The following is a 22,140-nucleotide window of genomic DNA, read 5'->3' as shown; positions in this document are numbered from 1 at the left end:
GATGTGGGTGGGAGAAGGGAAAGGAACATGGAAGGGGGTGGTTGGAGATCAGTGGGACTGAGAAAAATTAATTGTTGTATGGGAGAAAATGAAATGCATATATAATAGGTGAGCATATACAGTTACCGAGTTTCACAACACTTGATCACAGATGCAAGAAATCTTGGTGTATTGGAAGTGAAGGATCAAATTCATAACAGGACAGGAAAGAGAGAAAGCATGGTGAGAGGTAGGAGAGATGAGAACTGAAGATTAGGTTAAGGAAGTTAAAGAAAATGGTATGATAATACAGTACATGGAAAATGATGTTGGTAGAATGTAGATTGACGGGGAAGTGATTGATTGATTAAGACAAACAGGAACATTATTAATAGAGGTTTGATAGAAGTAAAAGAAAGGGAAGAAGTAATTTTCATAGCCAGATTTGGGAACAATTGGACAAAGAAGATTATAATGATGACGGGTTGTCAATTAAATAAGGGATTTGTGAACAGAGTGACTCACGTTCGGAAGAGAAGGTAGGATTTGAGATCGATGGAATGAGTGACAAGGCAAGGGAAGTATTTAGCCTGTCTGAGGGAGGTCGGAGGGAGAATGAGTGACACTTAAGACTGCTGACATTTATTACACGTCCACCTTGTGCCAGGTCCAGTGGCGCTTCTTCTGTGGGGAGCATCCAAAAAGGAAAATTACAAGAGGGATGCTAGGTCTGAATGCATAGAGCTTGGAATATAAAAGAGCCCAGATACTTCAGTTGCTCATGTTATATATTCTTTTTTAAAAATAAAACTTTATGACCAGGCATGGTGGCTGAGCACCTGTAATCCTAGCACTTTGGGAGGCCAAGGTAGGAGGATGTCTTGAGCCCAGAAGTTCGAGACCAGCCTGGGCAACATGGTGAAACCCCGTCTCTACTGAAAATACAAAAATTAGCCAGGCGTGGTGGTGCATGCCTGTAATCCCAGCTGCTCAGAAGGCTGAGGTGGGAGGATCGCTTAAGCCCAGGAAGTAGCGGTTGCAGTGAGCTGTAATCATGCCATTGCATTCCAGCCTGGGGGCAACAGAATGAGACCCTGTCTCAAACAAAAAAAACCCTTAAAAATTTTATTTAAGAACCCCATGTTTGTTCTAAATAATTCCATATAAAAGTATGTGAGAACCCAGTGAAATTCTCTTCACCTGTTATCCCAGTTAATCATGCACTCCTCCTCCTCCTCAGAGGTTCTGATTAACAGCCAGATATACTCTCTTACAGACCTTTTTTGAGCATCACATATATATGTGCTTGTGTATATACATAGATTTTTTTTTTAAGTCATGAATGGAAGGAGCAGTGTAATTGCCCTGGACTTGCTTTTTCCTGACAACTTGTCTTAGAAATCTTTACTGTCAGTGTTATAAGCTCTAGCCCACTCTTTTTCAAGGTTGCATGAAAGTCCATGATATAATTATGTCACAGTTTCCTTAATCCTTCTCTTCTTGATAGACATCTAGCAGCCACTATCTTTCTGTTTCTCAGTAATATTTTAATAGTCATCTCCTCCGGGAGGAAGAGAGAAAAAGAACCATAGTCCCTAGATCAGGATTGGCAAATACATTTCATCTCAAGTGCCAGTTCAGATTGTTTTGCAGTATCTGCTGCTTTGTGGATTGCTGTGTTGAGAACGATCCTGAGGCTCAGTCCAAATGCCTGGGCTCATCAGCACATCCTGCCATGGCTATAGGAAATGGAGCAAGGGTCAGGTGCCAAGCATATTCTCCTTGCCTTGAATAGCACACCTGAGTTTTGTTACACTTGCATGAACACAGTAGCCCTTCTGTGGTTACTCCTATTTCCTACTAAAAATCTTGGAATAATTTGGCACAGTGTAGAAACTGCATTAAAATGAAGAGTCAGATGCCCTGTCAAGTGCTGACTTGCTGTTGACCTAGCCACCCAATTCATTGAAATCATCAAAGCCATCATATGGGAATGACTTCATCTTCCTGCTGTAGTCTCTACACACCAGCCTCCATCCCCATTTCCTCCTTCACTCTATTACAAGAGAACAAATGGTCCCCCCTCATTAAGGCCATCTCTTCCTCATTTGTTCTGGTACCCGTCTCCTTGTGACTTCTCAAGGAGACTTTTGTTTAGTTATTGCTTCCTTCACCTACACTTTCAATATTGTATAACTAAATACTAACTTGAAATTCCTGTATTAGTCTGCTATTGCTACTGCAATAGATCACCACAAACTTAGTGGCTTAGTAGACAATGCAAATATATTCTGTTACAGTTGGTGGTCAGAAGTTCCAACATCAAGGTGTCCACAGGGCTGTGTTTCTTCTAAAGGCTCTAGAAGAGACTGTTGCCTTGCCTTTTCTAGCTTCTAGGGACCTGTCTGCATTCCCTGGCTCAAGGCCCCATCCTCCATCTGGAAGTCTCTCTCTGACTGCCCGTGACTCTGGCCTTGCTCCTTCCCTTTTATGAAGACCTATGGCATTACGTTGGACCTACTCAGATGATCCAGTATAATCTCCCCATCTCAATATACGTAACTTAATCATATCTGCAAAGTCCCTTTTATTAATGAAAGGTAACATATTCACAGGTTCCAGAGATAAGGACATGGACGTCTTGGGGAAGCCCTTGTGCTGACTGCCACAGTCCCCAAATTTATATCTCCAGCCTTGATCTCTTGCTAGAGACTTACATATTCAGCTGTCAGCTTTATGTATAAAAAACGAATGCTTGCTCTTCCTCCCAGATACTATTTCTCCTGGAATTGGCCTCATTTTTGTAAATGGCACCTCTTCATCTCCTAAAGCCAGAAACTAGGAGTGATTCGTGACATTTCCATGAGACATAGAATCAAGGCCTGGCCATTCTGCCTTCAAATCATATCTTGAATTCATCTGTGTTTTACTAATGGAGGGTAGCAGTTAAAAGTATAGGTACTCAAGCTGAAGGCTCTTGCTTAGTCAAAGCTCTACCAATTCCCCTACTCTTGGGAAAGTTACTTCACTTTCCTCTGCCTCATTTCTTCATCGGCAAATGGGTCATAGGATCATTGCAAAGAATTAACTAATACATATTTGTAGTGTACTTAAAACAGTGCCAGGCACACTAAGGGGCTGGCAGATATTAGCTCTCATTATGGTGACCCGCACTGCACCTACTTTCCTCTAGCCTCTTAACTGATCTTGGTGCTTCCAGCCTTGGCCTGCTGAAGTTCATCCTGTACACACCATCCATGGTGATCCTTTGTTGACAATCACATCATCGCATTCCCTCACCTAGAATTTTTCAGTGGTTTCTCATTGCACTTGAAATGAAACTCAGATGCCTTCACGGACCTTCAAGGCTCTCGACATGATCCAGACCCTACTGCCTCTTCACACTCATTTTGTCCCCTTGTTCCCTCCACTTACTACACCAGTGCCTCCTCCAGGCCTCAGATGCAGTAGTGATGTCAGGCAGTTGGATGCACAGTTAGAAAAGAGCAATGAAAAGTATACAAACCTCCACTTCATTTGAAGCTTAATTTTAACCCCTAAATCATGACGATAGATGAAATCAAGCCTATTCTGATATTGAGAAGGTATGAAAAAAAAAGATTTTTCAACTTACTTTTCTTAAAAGATTTAAAAAATATTTTCACTAAATGTTTAATCTTTTAAAAAGTTGTTAACTCGTGTTACTTTAAAATAAAGGAATAACTTCATTAGATCTAAAGTCCATGTGGTTTCCTGTTTCCCTTTATCATATCCCTTTAAGCTTTTTCAGATAAGCAAGATCAATGGAAATCTACTCATACGGTGGGTGAAGCAAGCCTTGGTGCAGAGCCAGCAGTGTAGGAGAGGAATTTTTCCAGCCCCCTGGCATCCCCCCGGGATCGCTTGAGAAAATTATTTTTCCAGTAAGCTCAGTGACGAAACATTTCATAAAACTCCATAAAGCACACAGATTTTTTTCCCCACAAATTTGATTAAATTCCATTGTGTAAACTTATTTAAAAGGAGATAAATTTAATGAAGCCTCACATTTTGTCCTCATTGTGTGTGTGCGTGTGGGAGTGGGTGTGTTTAAGGAATGAAATGGTTATGTCAAGTGAAATTTCGGATCTAGCTGTAAGGGAACACTTCCTGGGAAAAGGGCTAGACATTCATGCGCATTGAAACAAAAAGATATCATGAGAAACCACTGTGGATAAAGTATTCTTCAAATAAGCTTATAGAAATGCTTTATAGAAGAAGAAAGTGGTTCTTCATATATATTTCTACCCTATCAGTGTTGCTTTTTCTTTTTGCTACTTTGTCTACCAAGGCTCTCAAATATCTCTTCTCCTGGGTAGCCTTTCCTGACTCCTCCGGGCAGAATTAGTTTCTTCTTTTGTGTTTCCTTCAGTTTACATCTCTTTTATAGCCTCCTTGTGTTTTGTTTGTAAGATAATAGGACCCCGCAGAGGCTCACACCTGTAATTCCAGCACTTTGGGAGGCCAAGGCGAGTGGATCACTTGAGGCCAGGAGTTTTGAGACCAGCCTGACCAACATTGTGAAACCCTGCCTCTACTAAAAATACAAAAGACTTTATCCGGGCATGGTGGCACATGCTTGTAATCCCAGCTACTTGGGAGGCTGAGGCAGGAGAATAGCTTGGACCTGGGAGGCGGAGGTTGCAGTGAGCCGAGATCGCGCCATTGCACTCCATCCTGGGCAACAGAGCAAGACTCTTGTCAGAAAGAGAGAGAGAGAGAGAGAGAGAGAGAGAAAGAGAAAGAAAGAAAGAAAAATATAATAGGGACCATATCTGTTTACATCCCTGAAGTACGTAGCACAGAATCAGAGTTCTCTAAATGCTTGTCGAATGCAGGTTGTTGAAGAAATGTCATTGATGTTTCTGTCCTCCCTAAAAATATGTTGTTATTCAATAATGAGCCTAAGATAATCAGGAATGCATGGTGATTTTATGCATCTATATTCACCACTTTGGATTCTGTAGGGGAGAGTAGGGATGGGTAGCAAAGGAGGAAGGAGGGATGAGATAGTATTGATATTAGAAAATGACATTTGTTCCCAAGGGGTTTACAATAAAGTTGGAGATAGGATACTTGCTACCAGGGAGGGGGCAGATGAAAATTAGTGAAAGGAGAGAAAACTAAAGGTACATGACTTTAGGAATCTCTCATAATCTTCTAAGGAGTTGTTTTTGAAACACTTATTACTGGTTAAATAACTAATTTCATGGTGGTTGTTCTTTAGTAACTAGTCTGAGAGCAGTTTCACGGAAAATTCCTGCTCTTTGAATATTGTAGGTTCAGAACGCATTAAAGTTTTCTTACTGTGTGTTCATTTTCCTTTTGAGAAACATGTTGAGATCAGTTGCTCTAGAAAGGCTTTCTTGCTAAGCGTTCCCCTTAATGCTATTTTGGTTGAAATGTGCATGAATAATGCATAAAATCCGATAGTGTAGATGGGCAAAACCAATAGATAGTTATATCATGAAATTGAAACCAGTTTTAGCATTTCTCAGCAGATGTAAGAGTACATCTTTTAAATCTTGAACACTTGGAGGGCACCAGCCATATCTCATTCATCTTTCCAAACTGCTTCAACAACTTGCACTTTACCTGATGTGTGGTAGGTACTTAGTAAATGTTGACTTATTACATGGAAGTTACATGAAAATACTTTGTTTTCTAACTATGGATTATTCTGCAACTGGCCTTTAGTTCTAGAATTGTTTTCTTTGTAGAGTTAATGCATAATGTGACCTTCCTAAAAATAATGTTGAGAAACAAGAGAAATTGGGAAGCTCTGGATTTGGTAGCCCAAAACAGATCCACGTAAGATTTCCAGTAGCCCACACACTACGGTTTGTATAACTCCTCATCTTCCATTACATGTGCAGATGTTACAAGTTGTAGAAAACAGTAGTAGATTTAGTTGCTTGGGGATGAGCCGGTACTTTTAAGAAACTCTGTCACAAGCAATACCCTACCATTTGGCTAATTTTGACCTTGGACATCATTCAGAGAGGATCTGTCTAGAATGTCTCTGACTCTTGTTGCTTGCTGCCAAGAATCTGTTTCAAGCTTTTGTCACTTCCTTAGTAAATTATTGCAGCAGTCTCTTGGCAGCCCCCTCTGGACTCATCCTGGTTTTCAGTTTATGATTCACTTTAAATGTGTTAGGTTGTGTTTACTTTCTTTGTGTTCTTCATATTTACTGTGCTATTTCTGAGTTTATGCAGTTGTACCTCAAGGCTAAATAAAAATTTGGCACTGATATTTTAAGCTGTACCTTGGGTTGCTTTGGACATTTTCAGAACATGCCTGGTACGTGGGAAACCGTAAACAATAAAGGTATTAAATTAAGCATGTGTGCGTTTCCTGACTGTTTTCTGTTACCTTCAGTAACAGGAGGAAGGGTGACTTGGACGTTATCCACAGTTCTTCCCCATCTTGCTGCTTTGTGTACTATTTGTTCTCAGGCTGGTTTCCAAAGGTCAGGATAAAAAAGTGCTTATCAGGATAACTTACAAGAATTGTTGGCATGTTTATATTGTGAACTTTATGGCCTCTTCTTTCAGCCTTTTAATAGTAGGAAAAATTAACAAATCAACTCTTGGAAAGTTCTCTCACTCAATTACGAAAAGGAGCATAGCGGTCAGGATCTTAATTCTAGAGTAAAGTTAAAGTCACCATAACCCGGAGATAGCCATTCATTGGCTTCCATGCTATTTTGATGAGAAAGGAGACTGTGTTCAATCTGAATGTGTTTAAAATAATTCTGAGTTCTAACATGGACAGAACTTTAAAGATCTTAAAGCAGGTGCAGTGGCTTACACCTGTAATCCTAGCACTTTGAGAGGCGAAAGTGGGTGGATCACTTGAGGTCCGGAGTTCAAGACCAGCCTGGCCAACATGGTGAAACCCCGTCTCTACTAAAATACAAAAATGCTGGGCGTGGTGGTGGGCGCCTGTAATCCCAGCTACTAGGGAGGCTGAGGCAGGAGAATTGCTTGAATCCAGGAGGCGGAGGTTGCAGTGAACTGAGATCACGCCACTGCACTCCAGACTGGGTGCCAGAGCAAGAGTCTGTTTCAAAACAAACAAACAAACAAAAAGAACTTTAAAGATCTGGGCCATTGTCGACCCATAACATTAAAGCAAACTTTGTGGGATTTTACATTTTAATTCTATTAATACTGCTGTTTTAATTGAGGAACTAATCAGGTAAAGATTCTGTCCACCTTCAATGCTTCTGTAAACTAGAGCATTTTATCTTGTAAAATATATGTTTTTCAAGGTGTTATTCTGACACTTCTTAATGTTTTTGAGAGACAGGGTCTCGCTCTGTTGCCCAGTCTCTAACTCCTGGGCTTAAGTGATCCTCCACCTCAGCCTGCCGAGCAGCTGTGACTACAGGTGCACACCACTGCACGTGGCTTGATGGTTTCCCTATAAAATATAATCATCGACTGAGTCACCTGAATCCTTTTGGAACTAGATGGGAGTAAACACACCCACAAATAAGTGCTTATCAAGCGTATTCCATTTCCCGTCATTACTCAGGGCTGCACAGATTTTCCTAAGTGCTCATCAAAAGTTCAGTAAATAATGTAGGGCTATTTCATAAATCTTTTATGCTGTTTTTCAGGGGTCAGAAGTTTCCTAAAATTTTTGAGTGGTTTTGCCTGTTATAGAAACGTGTATGTTTATTAAGGAGAAAATGGAGTGGGAAATAAAAAGAATAACGACAGGCTGCCATTGTCTGAAGTCTAGCTATGTATATTGTAAAAATACCTTCCTTCTGCTGCATTAAAAAAATATGGCTCTAGAAAAATCGACCAGTTTTCCTGGCAATGAGGTAAGAGTTAACCAGACCAGAATATAGTCCATGCATCCAACATGATAGCTAGCTCATTGGCTTTTAGGGACAGGTTTTTGTGTGTTTGCCTGGTTTTTGTTTGTTTGTTGTTGTTTTTATTGTAAAATATACATAACATAAACTTTCCAACGTGACCCTTTTTGAGTGTACAATGCAGTGGGATTAAGAACCTTTACTTTCCTATGCAACCATCACCACCATCTCTCTCCAGAACTTTTTTGTCATCCCAAACTGAAACTCCATCCCCATTAATTACCAACTCCCCATTCCTCCCTCCTCCCTCTCCTTGTTTGTCCTGAAAGCCTGAGTGTCGTGGCCTCACCCTACTGCAAGAGAGCACTGCAACCAGCACATGGGAGGCAGGATGCACCTCTTCCCTTCATGCTTTCTACTAAGGCATTAATATATTGCCCACTAACATTCTGATGTTTATATGTGGGGGAACATTGAAGAACCCAGAATTTTATGATTGAATTATCGGTGGGGCATGGTGGCCCATGCCTGTAATCCCAGCACTTTGGGAGGCCGAGGTGGGCGGATCACCTGAGGCCAGGAGTTCACGACCAGCCTGGCCAACATGGTGAAACCTGTCACTACTATATATACAAAAATTAGCCGGGCATGGTGGCGCGCGCTTATAGTCCCAGGTACTTGGGAGGCTGGGGCACAAGAATCACTTGCGTGGGGGAGGCAGAGGTTGCAGTGAGCCGAGATTGTGCCACTGCACTCCAGCCTGGATGACAGAGCGAGGCTTCGTCTCAAAAAAAAGCCAAAAAAAAAAAAAGATTGATTTATCACTTCATAGATACCAAGATGTAGCACTGATTTGTTTTACAGGGAGACTTGAAAATAACTTCTATGGATAGGCTTTGACTTTCATCAGCAGCCTCCACAGTGGCTATGCCCTCTTTGGTATTGAGCTAAACATGTTTAAACTTAAATATCTATAGAACCGTGAGTCTCCACATGAAATGATGCTGTACTAGCGATAGATTGGTGTGACCAAGGCTTTGAAGGTATAATCCCTCAAGAATGGTTCTCTGTTGCTGACAGAGTAAGCCCAAACTATTTCACACAGTATACATTCCACATCTCTCTATTCATTGCACTAGAAATCACTGAGCTTTGGCTTTTAAGCAACTAGTTTTTATTTCACAGGCACTGTAAATCATGTAATTGATGTTTACTTCTTTGCCTTTGAAACTAGAAAGCTCAGAGTTTATGATTTCTCTCTAGTGAGTATACAGAACCTCATGACATGTATCGGGAGACTACCTCATCCCTAGCTTCATTTTATATTTCTTCCCACTACCTACCTTTTTTTTTTTTTTTTTTTTGAGACAGAGTCTCGCTGTCTCTCCCAGGCTGGAGTACGGTGGTTCAATCTTAGCTCACTGCAACTTCCACCTCCTGGGTTCAAGCAGTTCTTCCTGCCTCAGCCTTCCGAGTAACTGGGATTGCAGGGGAGTGCCACTATGCCTGGCTAATTTTTGTATTTTTGGTAGAGATAGGGTTTCATCATGTTGGCCAGTCTGGTCTTGAACTCCTGACCTCAAGTGATACACCCACCTCAGCCTCCCCAAGTGCTGGGATTACAGGTGTGAGCCACCGCGCCCGGCCTGTGTTTGCTTTTTATTTATCCTATGTAGTCAGCTTTAAGACTGACTCACAGTCTCATGTCTGCCCGTTCTGTGCCTTCCACTGCCATCTCACTGCACACTGCATTCCTCGCTGTGTTGGCCATGGTGTTCTTATTGCTTGGGACAGCTGCTGTGTTGTAACTGTCCTCATCCCCACTCTTACTCCTTGTCAGCGAATGCAGCTCAATCATCAGCCACAGTTCTTTCCTGATACAACATTCTCCACTCTGTAAAGTTGACTGATGCCTCCTTTGTAGCCCGCTGCCCCCGTTCAGACTCCTATGATCACCTAGAGAAATCTACTGAACTCGTTTGTTCACAAAACACTTCCCCGCTGCTGGGCCGTGCGCAGGGACCAGATCTTATGCTTCCTTCACTTCACAGGCCTTGCAAGATATGAGGAAGGGAGGAATGAATTCAGCAGCATCAGATGTGGTGGATGAGTCAAAATAAGAATTGAAAAATGACCATTGTACTTTGCAATGTGGAAGTAATTAACGACCTTTCTTGGAGCCCTTTAGGGGAAGGGTGGGGATAGCCTGACTATATTATAGCGAGAGGTTTGAGAGCAAAGTATAGAGGAGGAGTAAGGAGGGGGGTGAGGGGAGGGGGAAGAAAGAGGTGGAGGCACAGGGAGACAGGGAGAAGAGTAAGGACAAAGAGGGGGCACAGAGGGGGTGAGTCAGGGGCTGCTAATCACAGAGGACAGGGTCTGCACTGTCATCTGATGGAGCATCCCTAGGGGTCAGCGCAGTGGTCCCACGCAGGGGTTCTCAGTGTGACTGATGAGTTTGTGGGTCGTAGATCTTTATGTAGTCACTGAGTTGAAATCTTGTTCTGCGAAGTCCGTCTTTGCTTCATAGAAGCTCTTACTGTTTCGTGTTTAATGTTTATGTCTGCTTTTGCTAAAAAAAATTCTTTTTAGGTGGGTAAGTCCCTGCCTTATGATTGATGTCTCTTAAATTGCAAACACACAATCCTGTGCATAAATGCTTGAGGTATTTTGCTTCATTGCTTTATGATTTTCATGACTTCTAAATCATAAACTAATACTGTGTCTTAAATAATACCAGTACAGACGAAATTATTTTGACTTTTTACATTTTTTTTTCTCAAGTGAAACAAACTTCAAAATGTTGGAGTGGAACCACCCCCACCCCAAGATGGCTGTTATCATCCCTGATGCAGGTCTTGTTCCTGCTGCCTCCTGGAGCACCTCTCTCACCTCCGCCCGAGCACCAATTCCACTGTTTCAGAATTTGCCGTTGTGCCATCTCTCCTTTGCAGCCTTTCCTGACAACCCTGTGCCTACTCCAGAAAACTAACTGATCTCTTTCCACACGTGCCCTAAACAAACTTCTGTCATTGTATTGCTCCCATGTTTTCAGACATCTGTTTACCTGAACCAGACTGGCCTTTCTTCAATGCAGAGAAATTATTTCTTTGCTTGTATTTTAGAGTTGCAAAGCATTATCCTGGTTTTTTTTTTTGTCTTAGCATTATGTATGTTAAAAACAATCTTTTATTTCATTAAGTTGTTCTTGTAAACATAATGTTAATAACTTATTTCATCTGACAGGCAACTGTCCCCCTCTTATTGACTATTTAGATTGTTTTTAATTTTTTTTCAATGATAGTTTGTTTCCTTCTGCCAAAATTGACAAGGAAAAATAAATGTCTCTTTAAATGTATTATTAAAATGTCTGTTTCTGGCCAGGCGCAGTGGCTCATGCCTGTAATCCCAGCACTTTGGGAGGCTGAGGTGGGCAGATCACCTGAGGTTAGGAGTCTGAGACCAGCCTGGCCAACATGGTGAAACCCCATCTTTACTAAAAATACAAAAAATTAGCTGAGCATGGTGGTGCATGCCTGTAGTCCCAGCTACTCGGGAGGTTGAGGCAGGAGAATTGCTTGAACTTGGGAGGCAGAGGTTGCAGTGAGCCGAGATTGCACTACTGCACTCCAGCCTGGGTGACAGAGTGAGACTCCATCTCAAAAAAAAAAAAAAATCTGTTTCTTTGTTATAAGGTATAGGACAGAACAAAACTATATTTTCAGAAATTTTACTAAAGTTATATTTACAGAAAACAAAACTTTCCCAACATTAAAAGCCTTTCTGCAGGTAACTTAGATCATTTATAGGGTCCAGCGTTGAGAGCCGAAGGTGCATTATCTAACCTGCACTTGGGCTGGTCCAACCGTCGTTCTCCTGAGTCAGCCTAATGTGGTAACAGTAAGGTTCTGTGATTTTTGCTGAATTATGTAATGCAGTAGTGGAGAAAGAAAGCACTAAAACGTTGTTATTTCCTGACCAGTTTAGCTATAATACAAATTTAGCAGATTGTTGATAAATTTATTGAAATAGGAAGTTTGCTGGAATGTGTATCAGAGCCTTTCTTAGAGCTGAGGATGAGGGAATGGCTTGTCCTCTGCTTAAGATGGGAAGTTGGAGGTCATCATGAATTTCCATTTTAATGAAAAACTCAGGCGCCATTTAAAGTTTGATGGAGACTGAGTGACTGCTGTTTTGGGCCCAAATACATAAAACATTAAAGAAGGAGTCAGAAAACCTGGGTTCAAATCCTGTCTTGCCCACTCACAAGCCATGAGAGACCATTAGCATGCTTGTTAATAACCACATTGTCCTACCTCACCTCCACTAAAGCATCCTTGTGATGCTCAAAAGAGATGAAGAATGTGAAAGTGCCTGAAAACTCTACTGTCGTGTACAAAAATGCGTTGTCTTCTTCCGAAACTGGCAGATGGCACCACTCTGAATATATAGCCAATTGGAAATGTGACCTTTCCATCCTAAGAATGCCTGCCTGACAATTACTATAGGGTTGCTTCGGGCTTTTGTCCTTGAGAATTTAAATATTATCATCCTGGAAAAAGTATTTTTAAAAGTATTTTATTTATTTTTGTATAGAGACAGGGTCTCACTCTGCCCAGGCTGGAGTGCAGTGGTGTGATCATAGCTCACTGCAGTCTCTCAACTCCTGTCCTCAAGCGATCTTCCTGCCTCAGCCTCCCCAGTAGCTGGGACTACAGGTGCACACCACCATACCTGGCTGTTATTTTTTTGTTTTGAAACTTTTTGTAGAGATGAGGTCTTGCTGTCTTGCCCAGGCTGGTCTTGAACTCCTGTCCTCAATCAGTCCTCCCATCCCAGCCTCCCACAGTACTGGGATTACAGGTGTGAGCCACTGACCCGACCTTTTTAAAGTATTTTTAAATTACTTTACTTTTATGTCTACAGTATTGGATGTAATTTAAACTTCTCATAAGGACAGCTAGCTACTACAGCTTTTTCATTATACATGAGTTTTAAAAATTAAAATTTTTTTGGAAGTTATACTTAAGATGCTTTGTGAGGGAAGAAAGAGGTGGAAATTTTGGGGGCAACCACTGAATATGATTTCGTAAAGAACTGAGTAATCTTTGGAGATGTCTTTTACTATGTAAGATCTGTTTACTTGTAAGCTTATGTAAGTGTACCTCTGTTTGATAAATCCACTTCAGCCTTATATTAGGTGCAGGTTCTGTGAAATCCCTGAGGAGGTAGTTAACAGATGGATTGTTGAGGGACAAAGTAGGCTGCTTAGGTTTCAAAGCCTGAGGCATGAAGGGGGGGATCCATTGTTACGGAAGCCTCACACCCAAGTTCAATTCATTAACTATGAACCTGCTCTGCCACAGATTCCGAGTCCGAAAGGTCCCTGAGTAGATTGGAAGCAGTGACAGCACGCTCCTTTGAAGAGGAAGGAGAGCATTTGGGCAGTAGAAAACACAGAATGTCCGAAGAAAAAGACTGTGGTGGCGGAGATGCTCTCTCCAATGGCATCAAGAAACACAGGTAGGATCGCCTCTGACAGTTGTCACTGCTGCGTTTTTACGATAAAGTACATTTGGATTCATAAAGAAATATATGTCTTGTCTTCATTTTTCCCCGTGTAGGGGATTTATATTGCTATATCACCTTAAAGAAAGCATTTAACTTAAGCACTTTTTCCTCTGTCCATTTAAGAGAATCATCTATAATTGTAGGAACAGAGCACATGGGCTTAGCAATCATGTTCTTAGAGGGGCACATAAATCCTTTAGTTGGTGATTTAGAAAGGTTATTCAGAACTATCTGTTAAAACTGATCCTATGTGCCCTTTCTCATCATACATCTTTTATGACTCTGCCTTCCATTGCTATTTTAGTTTCTGGCCATTTGATCTTCTAGTTGGTTTTATTAAGAATGAGTGGCAATGTTGCCAGTCTGTTGATGCAATTTAGTTAAATTTAAACAAAGACTTTTATTAAGACCCAGGACTTGCTGAACATACCCGTTTTATACTGTCTAATAACATTAGTATGTTTTTATCCCCTTAATGGCTTGGTCCTAGAGATTGTCCCGAATTAATGAGACGTAATAGATACCCACAGTTCTCTGATTTCAGCCCAAGTTCAGAGAGACAGTGGTGTATATGCATGCTAGTGTTCATATAGTAAAATATTTTATAAAATGATCAGTGAAGGATGTATTCTGTTGTCATTATAAAAATTACTTTTTGGGTAAGGAGTTATTAATGGTAATTTCTGGAAAATAGTTTTTTGTTTAATATTTGTAGGTTGTGTAACTCTAATTCCATTTCTGTACTATGATTCTGGCCACAATGGTTTTGACTGTTGTTCTAGAAAAAAAATGTGTGCATCACTTCTCTGGCTGATGTGTATTTTCCCTTTGTTAACAAAAAATGTCTCAGTTTGTATTTATTTTTAAAAGATCAGTGAGTTTTAGGTAACCAACTAGATAAAAACAGTTTTCTTCTGTTGGATTAGAGGTTGTCCTCCAAACATGCTTATAATTGCAAATTATGTGTCCAGCAGTGAGTGTCTTTCCCGATTCCCTCTGTAGTTACTATCAGTTTCTTTGGAGTGCAGTACAAAATTCTATTTAAGACATGAAATACTTAACAGTAAACTTGGCAGACCTACCAATCTCTAAAGAGAAGACAGTCTTTAACTATTTAACACATACACCATGCCAGTCTGGTGAGAACACAGGTGAAATCTTTGGAAAGTTCAAAGAAGCATGCAGATATTCAGTATTATTAATATCAGAAAAAGCATTGTGCTTAGATGCTGTCCTCTGCTGTAGCTACAGGGGGTTTCTTTATTGCTTGTCGGGACTCAGTAGTTCTTTCATATGTGTGCTATAATCATGACAGTAGTTATTTTGCATTTGACAGAATTATATTATACCATATTCATACATTCTGTGTTCTAAAGTCAAACCCAGAATGGTACAAATGTGAAAGTTAAGATGAGATTAAACTTTCAAAAACAAATGCAATCAGGACAGGTCACTAAGGAAGAATACAAAGAAATGCAAGCAGGTGACCTAACCAGAAAAGTGTAACTGATAAATGAGATGCAACTTACTAAACCTGTAAATGTAGTATGACGTTCTTCAGTTGTTCAAAGTGAAAGAGGAAAACTTAGGAAATTGTCAGCAGTGTAATATGTGGGAAGACGTAATTCCTGTTTTTAAAAAGTAGCTTTCATAGGACTTTTTAAAAACCCTTTTTTCATAAAGTTCTTCTCTCATCAAATAAATAGAGCATATGCCACAGATAATTTAAAAGTTTAATTTTAGAATAGGAAACAAGAGTATTCAGTGCTGTCACATCCCTCTTGCCTGCACCCTACATTGCATAATAAATAATCTATGATTATAATAGACAGTTTTTATATTGATATCAAGAATAATTTGTATTCATAGTAGTTTGGGTTGTGTTTTAGAAAAACAGGCATATGTTGCTACATGACCTGGGGGATCAGCCTGAAGTGACCAAAAAATTTATTTGAAGTCTTGTGTTTTATCTTTAAAATTCAAGTGAAAATTGTATTTGACCTCGTCGTAGATTTTTGTTTTCCTTACTATTAAAAAAAAAATCATTTACTTACAATTTATTTAACTTTCCCATAGGAACCTTGCATTTCTCCCTCACCCCATACCACCAGTAGTACCCCCTGGGAAATACATAAATTTAGGAGACATGGGAAACATATGGATTATAAACTATTTTTTAAAGAGAGACAATGTGTATTTTTTAAAATGAGAAAAGAGAATATTATAAATTGTAGTTCACATAGAAAGTATTAAATCCCAGCTTAACTTTTGCTTGTAAAATAGAACAAGCGTTTTCAACCATTAATTTCTTTTTTGGCCATGGAACTATTTGTGCAACAGAAGTTTAATGTGGAAGCTGTTAAAATCTTACCACCTTCATTTCTGTGGTACTTTTTTTCCAGAAAATATCAAGTTGCTTTGTGGAAAATTAGTGGACACCGTAGTGTAGTCAGGTTTATATTTACAGAGCTTATTGCCATCTTGGCCACATTCCATGGGAGCAATTCTCAAAGCTTGGACCTAATTTATTATGTTTATTTTGAGCTCTAATCTTCTAACTTGTTAGCAATATTACCCAACTTATTATATTTGGTAAAGATACTGATATTTACTTCAACCTTGCCACCAAATACAGGGTAGATGATACTAACAGAAAGCAAATTAGTCAGAATCTGAAACTGTTGGATCCATGTTATGATTCTGTAAATGTTGTTCATTATATTAACATGAATAGATTAAAGGAGTAAACCATATGGTCAACCTAATAGATTTTAAACATTTCAACAAAATTAAATAGTTATTCAAAATGATCAATACATACATTAGCAAATCACAAATAGAAGAAAACTTCATCTGGTTAAAACTTAAACTACTTGATAATAACATATTAAAACAGTTCTTATCAGGAATAAGATGCCTGCTGTCATCTTCTTTATTCAGTATTATTTGGAGGCCACACCCAAACACACACACATAAAACTTAGAAATAAAAAATATGATGACATCATCTCCGTAGAAAACTTGTAGAAGTTATTAGAATAAGAAAGTTTGGCTAGGCTGCCATATACAAAATCAGCCAATTAAATTTCCGTGGACCATTAACAGACAGAAACTACAATTAAAACTGAGGGAGAAGATATTTACAGAAGCTTTAAAAAAGTCACATACCTAGGAATAAGTCTTGGGGAAAAAAGGGTGTAATAATGAAACTTTCTGAAAGAGATAAAACTTATTGAAAATGAAAATTCATTGTCCTGGTATATGTAATAGAGCTAGCATAGCAGATTAGTGAGGGAAAGAATAGATGGTTTGGTAAATTGTGCTTGGATAATCATTTAATATGGAAGAAAAGAAGAAAATGGGTCTCTATTTCATAAATGTAAATACGAATTCTAGATGAATCAAACACTTAAATGTGGAAGTTCAAAACTTAAATACTTTGGAAGAAAATGTAAAATATCTTTACAAGTTTAAGATAGGGAAGGATTTTTTATAACAGAAATATGAAAGGGACTTTTTTTCTGTCTGATTCTAATTACTTGCACTTGATTAGCTTGAATAAAGCCTTCTGTAGTAAATGTGGCTAAGAACCTGAGAGGTTTATTTTGCTGAAATGGTAGATTAGGACCCCAGGTGATTGCTTAGTTTATTCACCCTTCTGATTGCTTTAGATTCTAGTTCTTAGCCGCAGGAAAGAGGAGTGTAACATAACAGTTGTCACTGCACACAAAGCATTTACACAAGGAATGCACCCACGAATTGAAGGTAAACAAAGAGGCTGAAAACGTAAGCTAAGAAAATACCTTCCAGGAAGTAAGATTATATTGAGAAAATGTTGTTAGTGGTAAATAAAAATTATTTAACATGAATACATTTAATCACTAGAATAAAACTACCTTGGTTTTAAAACCTCATTCCCTAGACCAGGCACGGTGGCTCATGCTTGTAATACTAGTACTTTGGGAGGCTGAGGCGGGTGGATCACTTGAGGCCAGGAGTTCAAGACCAGCCTGGCCAACGTGGCGAAACCCCATTTCTACTACAAACACAAAAATTAGCTGAGCGTGGTGGCACACGCCTGTAGTCCCAGCTGCTTAGGAGGCTGAGGTTGCAGTGAGCCAAGATCATGCCATTATACACCAGCCTGGGTGACAAAGCGAGACACTGTCTCAAAAAAAAAAACCAAAACAAAACAAAATCTCACTTCCTAAAGATATGGGATAGATGATCTGGGCTCAGACGTCATTAGATCAGGGAATAGAGTTAGCAGCAAGTCACCCCACCCAGAGATCCTCTGGTGCCCTGGGTAGAAAAATACTCTGTCTATCAGGAAATATTTGGGGTAATTCCTCATCATGTAGTGACCAGGAGCACTTAAGCTACACCTTTGATTTTCAGAGAACCCAGGAGCAGTGAGCAGTAAGGAAAAGAGCAAGAGCCCTGCCCAGAATGAGCCAGATTTGTGGTGAGGGCTGGGGGCTGGAGGGAACAGTGGTTCCCCAAGACAATGGGAGCCTGTGCTCTCCTTTTATCTCCCGGCTCCCTGCCTAGAGTACTTGTCCTGGAAAGTAGAGGGTTGCAATAAAAAGAATGAGTAGCATCACTAGAAGCACAAGCAGCTCTGCTGTGAAGCCCACCTCTTTCACAAGCTGGACACAAGCCTATCTCAACTCTCCCAAGAGAGAAAAGAGAACTGGGGACCAAGGAGCAGGCAATGAGAAGCTTTCAGAGGAATAGTAAAGGAAGAAGATGCTTGGTATTCTAAAAGGCATGTAGGTCAGACGAGGGCACCACTGTGCTGTGGTGTAGGCGGACTGTTGGCAGTCCTGCCACGGCAGGTGTCTGTCATCAGAGGCCAGTGGAGATTGGACACCTGGAACAGATTGGCAAGTTGAATGGCAGCAGCTGAAGCAGAGGACTAAAAGCCAGCAGGCCACTCATTACATGTGACATCCATCTCTCCCACAAAAGTGCATTTGGAGACATAATAAATGAGAGGGAGTGCCAGCCTGGCAGGAGGAGACTAGAGTGGTTATCCAGCGAATAGGGCTCCAATTTGAAAACCTCATCCAGGACTAACATGCTGCTAGGCCATGGGGTCACTTCAAGTATGCTAGGAAGAAGAAACAAGGCAGCCTGAGTCTAGATTCATGATAATTACCTTCACAAACCCAAGTTGAGTTGCCCAGCTTATTGCCAGGAATTACTCTGGGAAAACTGTGAGGCATCTTTCCTCAGGACATTGACCTCATCCTGCCCTAGTTTAAGAGCAGATAGGAGTTGCTCTTTTGGAGACGGGCTGAGACTCTTTAGAACTGCTTTCAGTTCTAGCATTTTCTAAGCAAATGATGGTGAGACATACTTTCACCAGACTCCAAGCGCTTGTTCTCATCTAGTCTAGATGAGTGATTACTGTAGGTAAATCAGAGCAGTTTTCTAGGGCAGCCATAATCTGTAAGACTATGCTTAAATCAACCAAATAGCAAAGAGCTAAGAAACTTATGTACGAAGAGAAATAAAAAATATTTTCAGATGAATAATCCCATTTCTAAAACTTTTTATTATGGAAATTTTCAAGCATGCCTACAAGTAGAATAATATAATGAACCCTTGATTCCCATCATTCACCCTCAACGTTTACCATGTGCCCAACTTGGTTTCATCTATAAACCACCACATCAATGTTCTGATTTATTTTTATTTGTTGTGAGACAGGGTCTCACCCCATTGCCCAGGCTGGAGTGCAGTGGTGTGATTATAGCTTACTGCAGCCTCAACCTCCTTGGTCTCAGGTGATCCTCCCACCTCAGCGTCTTGAGTAGCTGTGACTACAGGAGTCACTAGCATGCCTAGCTAATTAATTTTTTTTTTCCAGATATGGGGCCTTGCTATGTTACCCAGGCTGGTCTTGAACCCCTAGCCTCAAGACATTCTCCCACCTTGACCTCCCAAAGTGCTGGGATTACAGGCATGAGCCACTGCACTCGGCCTCCTATTTTTAAAGCAAATCCAAGCTATACCATTTTATCTTTATTTTTTTTAGGGACATAGCTTTTTAACTAACAAAAATTGTATATTTGTAGTGTACAACATGGTGTTTTGAAATATATATACTGCACGTTGTGTAATGGATGAATCGAGCTAATATATGCATACCTCACATGCTTATTTTTTATGGTGAGAACACTTTAATCTATACTCTCTAGTGATTTTCAAGTATATAATACATTGTTAGTAACTATAGTCACCATGTTGGGCCAGGCGCAGTGGCTCATGCCTATAATCCCAGCACTTTGGGAGACTGAGGTGGGTGGATCACCTGAGGTCAGGAGTTCAAGACCAGCCTGGCCAGCATAGTGAAACCCCCATCTCTACCAAAAAATACAAAAATTAGCCAGGCGTGGTAGTGCATGCCTGTAATCCCAGCTACTCAGAAGGCTGAGGCAGGAGAATCGCTTGAACCTGGGAGGCAGAGGTTGCAGTGAGCCGAAAGCACCCCACTGCACTCTAGCCTGGGTGACAGAGCGAGACTCCATCTCAAAAAAAACAAAACAAAAACCATGTTGTACAGTAGATTACTTGAACTGATTTCTACAAAAAATATGGGACACTTCATGAATTTGCGTGTCATCCTTGTTCAGGGGTCATGCTAATCTTCGTATCATTTCAATGTTTAGTATATGTGTTGCCAAAGCAGGCACTCATTTCATCTTTTAGATAACTCAGTATGTATCTCTAAAACAGTGGGAGTCTTTTTTGCTTCTAAACCACAGTACTATTATCATGTATAATAATAATTTCTTAATTATCATCAAGTATTTAGTTAGTATTCACATTTCCTTTATTGTCTTGTAAATGTCATTTAGTAATTGGATCCAAAATGGTATTTAGTAATTGGATCCCAAAGTTCTACATACTGCCTTTGGTTTCTATGTCTCTTAAGTCATTTTACTCCAGGTTTCCTCTTCCCTCCCCCATTTTTTCTTGCCATTTATTTTTCAAGAAACCTGGTCATTTGTTCTGTAGAGTATTCTACCATCTGGATATTGCTGGTTCTATTCCTGGGGTATCATTCCACATGTTCTTTTACTCCTGAATTTCCTGTGGACTGATGGTTATTTACAAAGGTGTGGCCAGATTTATGTTTCAGTTTTTTAGCACAAAATTCATAGGTATACAAACCATAGGTACTTCCTATGACATCAATCAGAGAGCATTTGCTTTCCGATTCTCTTCTTTCTGTAATGGTGAGATTGATTCTTGGGTTTAGTCATTGACAATCTGACATATCCATGATAAAGTTGCCTGACAGTCTTTCACCTAATGATTTAGTGGTTGATCATTGTCTTCATCTTTATTTCTTTAGGTGCTACGAAACAGTAGTCTTTCAATTCTGTCATTCCTTCTACATTTATTAGCTGAAAATCTATAAAGAAGAGCTTCTGACAGGGTGCAGTGGTTCACACCTGTAATCCCAGCACTTTGGGAGGCAGAGGCAAGTGTATCACTTGAGGCCGGGAGTTCAAGACCAGTTGGCCAACATGGTGAAACTCTGTCTCTGCTAAAAATACAAAAATTAGCTGGGCGTGGTGGCAGGTGCCTGTAATCTCAACTACACGGGAGACTGAGGCAGGAGAATCGCTTAAACTCAGGAAGTGGAGGTTGCTGTGAGCTGAGATCACACCACTGCACTCCAGCCTGAGTGACAGAGCAAGACTCTGTCTCAAAAAAAAAAAAAAAAAAGAGCAAAACTTGTCTCAAAAAATAAAGAAGAGCTTCCTAGCACCTCCTTATAAAATGATCTATATATTGGTTCCCTAGCATCCTACAAAGGTAATATATGAGCCCATGGGTTGGATTTGTTTAAACCTATTACAGTATCTTTCCCCCTCTTTGGTCAGAGTAAGCCCGTCTGGGTCAGCTTCTGTGTCCATCTGACAGGACCCTCATTGGTTTCTTTGGTAATTTTTTTTTAATAGATATTTGTAGGCAATAACTCCATTGTCTTTGATAGCTGCCTTGCTTTCTGATAAGAAAAAAGTGTTTCAGGCTTACATCATTTGTTTCCTGCCCCAGACATAGAGTCAGCTATTTCTCTGAGGAGCCATATTTCATTTTAGTGGGAAATAATATTTATAAATAACAATCTGAGTGGTAAGGATGTTCATTGCTACTGCATTGACCGTTGTTGGTAGTTTTATTCCTCGGAGACAGCTGAAACCTTTCCTCCCCTTTAAAAAAAAAAAAGTAACCAATGAACCCTAAACAAAAACAGGTAAATAAAATTGTTTTTGTCCTTCTTTTTAATTGATATGAAAAGAAGTTTGAGTTTTGGAAGTTTGTATTGTCCTTTGAAACTGGAATTTAAGAAAGAGGTAGCTGAAAAGAAAGTACTGATCTTAGAATAACATTGTTTTCTGTTGGTAAATGTGAAATAAGAAAAATTGCCCATATATTTAAAATCCATGTACGTGGTTTTCCTTTTTCTTTTTTCTTTCTGGAGACACAGTCTTGCTCTGTCGCCAAGGCTGGAGTGCAGTGGCACAATCTCGGCTCACTGCAACCCCTGCCTCCCGGGTTCAAGCAATTCTCCTGCCTCAGCCTCGAAGGTAGCTGGGACTGCAGGCACACGCTGCCACGCCCAGCTAATTTTTTTTGTATTTTGGTACAGACAGGGTTTGACTGTGTTGCCCAGGCTGCTCCTGAGCTCAGGCAGTCCA

General features: G+C 40.2%; 1 protein-coding gene and 1 non-coding gene across 9 annotated transcripts in view; one reads left to right on the top strand and one right to left on the bottom strand.

Annotated features, from left to right (window-relative positions):
• Positions 1–22,140, top strand: part of OSBPL1A (oxysterol binding protein like 1A) — a 235,375-nt gene that overhangs the window by 159,036 nt on the left and 54,199 nt on the right. For all 8 annotated transcript variants that reach the window (XM_063699127.1, XM_063699129.1, XM_019013908.4 and 5 more), the window contains one exon: positions 13,216–13,372. In XM_063699127.1, coding sequence (XP_063555197.1) covers positions 13,216–13,372 — 157 coding nt within the window. The remainder of the gene's footprint in view (positions 1–13,215; positions 13,373–22,140) is intronic.
• Positions 20,017–20,121, bottom strand: LOC115931534 (U6 spliceosomal RNA). The gene has a single exon (XR_004068005.2). It is a non-coding gene; the product is annotated as a U6 spliceosomal RNA (small nuclear RNA).

The sequence above is a fragment of the Gorilla gorilla genome, chromosome 17 (assembly GCF_029281585.2).
Source record: "Gorilla gorilla gorilla isolate KB3781 chromosome 17, NHGRI_mGorGor1-v2.1_pri, whole genome shotgun sequence".
In the NCBI taxonomy this organism is placed as follows: domain Eukaryota; kingdom Metazoa; phylum Chordata; class Mammalia; order Primates; family Hominidae; genus Gorilla; species Gorilla gorilla.
The sequence above is the reverse complement of the archived record's forward strand: the minus strand, read 5'-3'. Positions and strand labels throughout refer to the sequence as shown.